This window comes from Eutrema salsugineum, unplaced genomic scaffold, assembly GCF_000478725.1.
Source record: "Eutrema salsugineum unplaced genomic scaffold, Eutsalg1_0 scaffold_3, whole genome shotgun sequence".
In the NCBI taxonomy this organism is placed as follows: Eukaryota; Viridiplantae; Streptophyta; class Magnoliopsida; order Brassicales; family Brassicaceae; genus Eutrema; species Eutrema salsugineum.
This window is the reverse complement of record NW_006256756.1, coordinates 2,302,413-2,305,964: the sequence shown is the minus strand read 5'-3', so window position 1 is coordinate 2,305,964 and position 3,552 is coordinate 2,302,413. Positions and strand designations below refer to the sequence as shown.

The window sequence follows — 3,552 nt, the reverse complement described above, 5'->3', positions numbered from 1 at the left end:
TAAGCATTTCAGATTAGTTTAAAGATTAGATAAAGAAAAGAAAAAAAAAACACAATAATAGAAATAATAGAAATAGAGAATCATTTTTTTATTTTGTCTCGTCCAAATACATGTAAAAGATAGATTAGGACATTCTAAGAATTATTTCTACGCTAAACAACAAGCATTTTGGAAATCGGAGAGCAAGGATGTAGAATAAGAAGGCATCTGTTTTTTTTTAACATACTGGTAAGTTTTTAAGATAATTTACATAAATTAGAAGAAAAACATAATAAAAAACTAGGATTAAGGAGATTCTCAAAAACTTTCCAAAAAAGTGCATATGTTACAAATAGCTAAGACATGACAGTATCTCAAACTCAGTTTAAAGAGAAGAATAACTAACTCTGTTCTTGTGAATGACTTTTAAACTAAACCGCATAGAGAAGAAATAACATTTTAAGACGGTATCAAGTGATCGGTTTTCCCCGGTTTAGTCTTCTTCTCCGAGTGTAAGAATTGGTTTTCAGGTTGGATCTATGTTTAAGGGGGAAACAAGGAAAGGGGCTTTTGTTTTTAATTTTTATCAATGAAAAGGAAGGAGTTTCCCTTGTGGCTGCGTGGTACCGCTTCTCATCATCGCACAGAATTCTTCAAAGTTTATTCTTCCATCCTGTAACAGAGTAGTCAATACAAACAAGGTTTCAAGAACCGCTTTAATGTCTGATGTTGGCTTAGGTTAGAGAGACTGCGACTTACATTGTCGGTATCAACTTCGGATATAACTTCTTTGATGCTAGCTTCATCTCCCATTCCATATTCCTTCATGGCACTTTCCAACTCATCCCTAGTTATGTGCCTATTGTATAACCAATGCATTCTCACATTAGTGCCTCTTCATAGTTACACATTCGAGTCTTGAATCTATTGACACAAGAAATGGTCGATGGAGATTGATTCTTAAACTGAAACTTACCCGCTATTGTCTTTATCAAAGTGTTGGAATGCTTTGTAAACATGCTCATCTCGATCCAGTTTGTATCTATGCATTGTCGCAGAGATAAATTCGAAGTAGTCAATTGTTCCATTACCATCCACATCAGCCTGAAAAATTAATATTTATGTGTTTCAAGTTTTAGTTTTTTTAAGATTTCGGATGCAGAGAAGTAAAATAAAGATGCAGAAGATAACTCACAGCTTCCATGAGTTGCTTCACTTCAGTTTCAGAGAGTTTAGACCCAAGTCTAGTTAGCCCGGTTTTCAGTTCTTCATAAGTGATTGTACCGCTTTTGTCAGTATCCATATTCGCAAACATGGTTTTTAGACCTTTGATTTCCTCTTCTGATAGACTCTCCGCGATAACCTGAGAAAACCAAACACGCAAATCACAACCCGAAGAGATGTGTCAACTGCTACACTAAGAGATGAATGACAAGAGCATGTTTTCAAAATAAAAATTTTGAGCTAATTCTTCTACCTTAAGAGCTAGCTTCTTAAGCTTGTTCATAGCTCGGAACTGCTTCATACGGGATAATACAGCACTATCAATAGGCTTGTCCGGTGCTTCTCCGCCTTTGATCCAAGGATGATCTATAAATTCATAAGGATTGCTACATATTAGTAAAGCATTACTTGTTACACGACCATAAACTCAACAGACAGATTGACAGAACAAGACTTTAAGATTCACCAGTCTCATTTTAAGACCTACACAATGGACTGAACTATCTTGTTCCGGTGTTGAGCCTAGAATGTATGATCATGCCCGCTAATATGGATTTTTCCATTTGATTGCTTTAGATAACATTCAGAAAATCAATTTCAACTGGTATTCAGATTCTCTTACCAAGAACCTGTGCAGCAGTGATTCGTCTCTTCGGGTCTTTGGTTAGCATCTTCCTCACAAGATCTTTCGCACTCTCAGATATAGAAGGCCATGGTTGGCTTTCAAAATCAATTTCACCTTTTATAACCTCATCGAATATACCTTTCTCATTCTCTACAATATAACATATGATTACAGATCAAACCTCAAGAAGAAGGAATCAAATCAAAGGAATTTAGTTAGCTTAAAAGGTTTTTCTTACCAGCCCAAAAAGGAGGCACACCGCTGAGTAGGATGTACAAAATTACTCCAGCACTCCAAATGTCAATTTCCTTCCCATAACTTCGCCTTAATACTTCAGGAGCAACGTAATAAGCACTCCCTACTATATCCCGGTAAATTTTTCCTGTGTTTATATAGTTTCAGAAACGGCACATCAATCATCTGAATATAAGAATCAAATATACTCAACAATACTTACACAATCGAAACATTGACATACCAAAGCCAGACTCAAAGCTATCACCTACCTAAGATGATTCCATTCAAAGATCAAGGTGCTAAGAATATGTTTTAAAAGCTAAACTTTATACAAAAAGCAGAAATCTCTTGCTAAGAATATGTTCAAAAATCTAAACTTTCAATAAAGAAGTCGAAATTTTTATGCAGTGGAACATAAGTCACCAATTTTGCTTATGAATGTAGCAGGAAAATCGCAGATTTTCGATTGTGCAAGACAATCTTATACATTTCAAACATTGACACACCAAATCCAAAACTATCCAACTCCTAAAGATGGTTCTATCCAAAGCTCACCTTCTTCGATGAACACAGACAACCCAAAATCGGTAGCTTTAAGCATAGCATTCTCCTCTTTACTCGAGAGCAAGAAATTCTCAGGCTTGAGATCTCGATGAATCACACCCATGAAATGACAAATCTGAACAACATTCACAATCGACCTAATGATTCCAGCAGCAGCTCTCTCCGAGTAATGTCCCTGAGCTATGATCCTATCGAACAACTCACCACCAGCACACAGTTCCATCACCAAATGAACAGATTGTCTATCCTCATAAGCACCTTTGATCTCAACGATGTTCGCTTGTCCAGACAAATACTGCATTATCTGAATCTCCCTCTTCACATCCTCTTTGTCTTGCTTGCTGATTAGCTTCCTCTTGAGGATCGATTTGCAAGCGTAAGTGTTCCCCGTGGAAATCTCTCTGCACCTATACGTTATCCCAAACTGTCCTCGACCTAATTCTTTCCCTAGGCTGTAGAATTTCCTGATGTCTTCGAATGGTTTGCCTAATATGGTGTCTGGATCTCGGACGGAGATTGGATTCGACGACGGTGTCGAAACCTGTTGATGGATTGGTTGTTGTTGTTGTTGTGTCGGTGGGATTTGAGGTTTTCGATGCTCGGGGACTTGATGAACGACATGGGTTTGTGCTGGATTGATCGGAATTGAGCTTTTTCCGGCGATGTCTCTTTGAGTTTCACGGTGTTTGCTGCTGAAGCAACCCATTATCGAAAGGAGGAGACTTTGAGGGGTTTCTTCTTGGGTTGAAGAAGATGAGCTTTTAGAGGATTGAAGGAGCAAACCCCAGATCGGGGAAGTTTTGAGATTTTGATGGAGGAGGAAGAAGACTTGAGAGTTGTATATGTTTGACTGCAATTGGAATTTTTCAGCCTCGTCAATTTCTCTCAGTGTAATAGAACTGTAGAAAGTAATTGTCGTTGTC

At 37.6% G+C, this 3,552-nt stretch overlaps 1 protein-coding gene across 1 annotated transcript; it reads right to left on the bottom strand.

Moving 5' to 3' along the window:
* Positions 1-233: 233 nt before the first annotated feature.
* LOC18014624 (calcium-dependent protein kinase 21) lies at positions 234-3,335 on the bottom strand. The gene is made up of 8 exons (XM_006396609.2): positions 2,621-3,335; positions 2,067-2,210; positions 1,826-1,978; positions 1,457-1,569; positions 1,175-1,342; positions 956-1,083; positions 739-838; positions 234-652 (listed from the first exon to the last, which is right to left on the bottom strand). Exons 1-8 carry the CDS (start codon positions 3,333-3,335, stop codon positions 566-568), a joined length of 1,608 nt encoding a protein of 535 aa, XP_006396672.1. The 3' UTR covers positions 234-565.
* Positions 3,336-3,552: the final 217 nt, after the last annotated feature.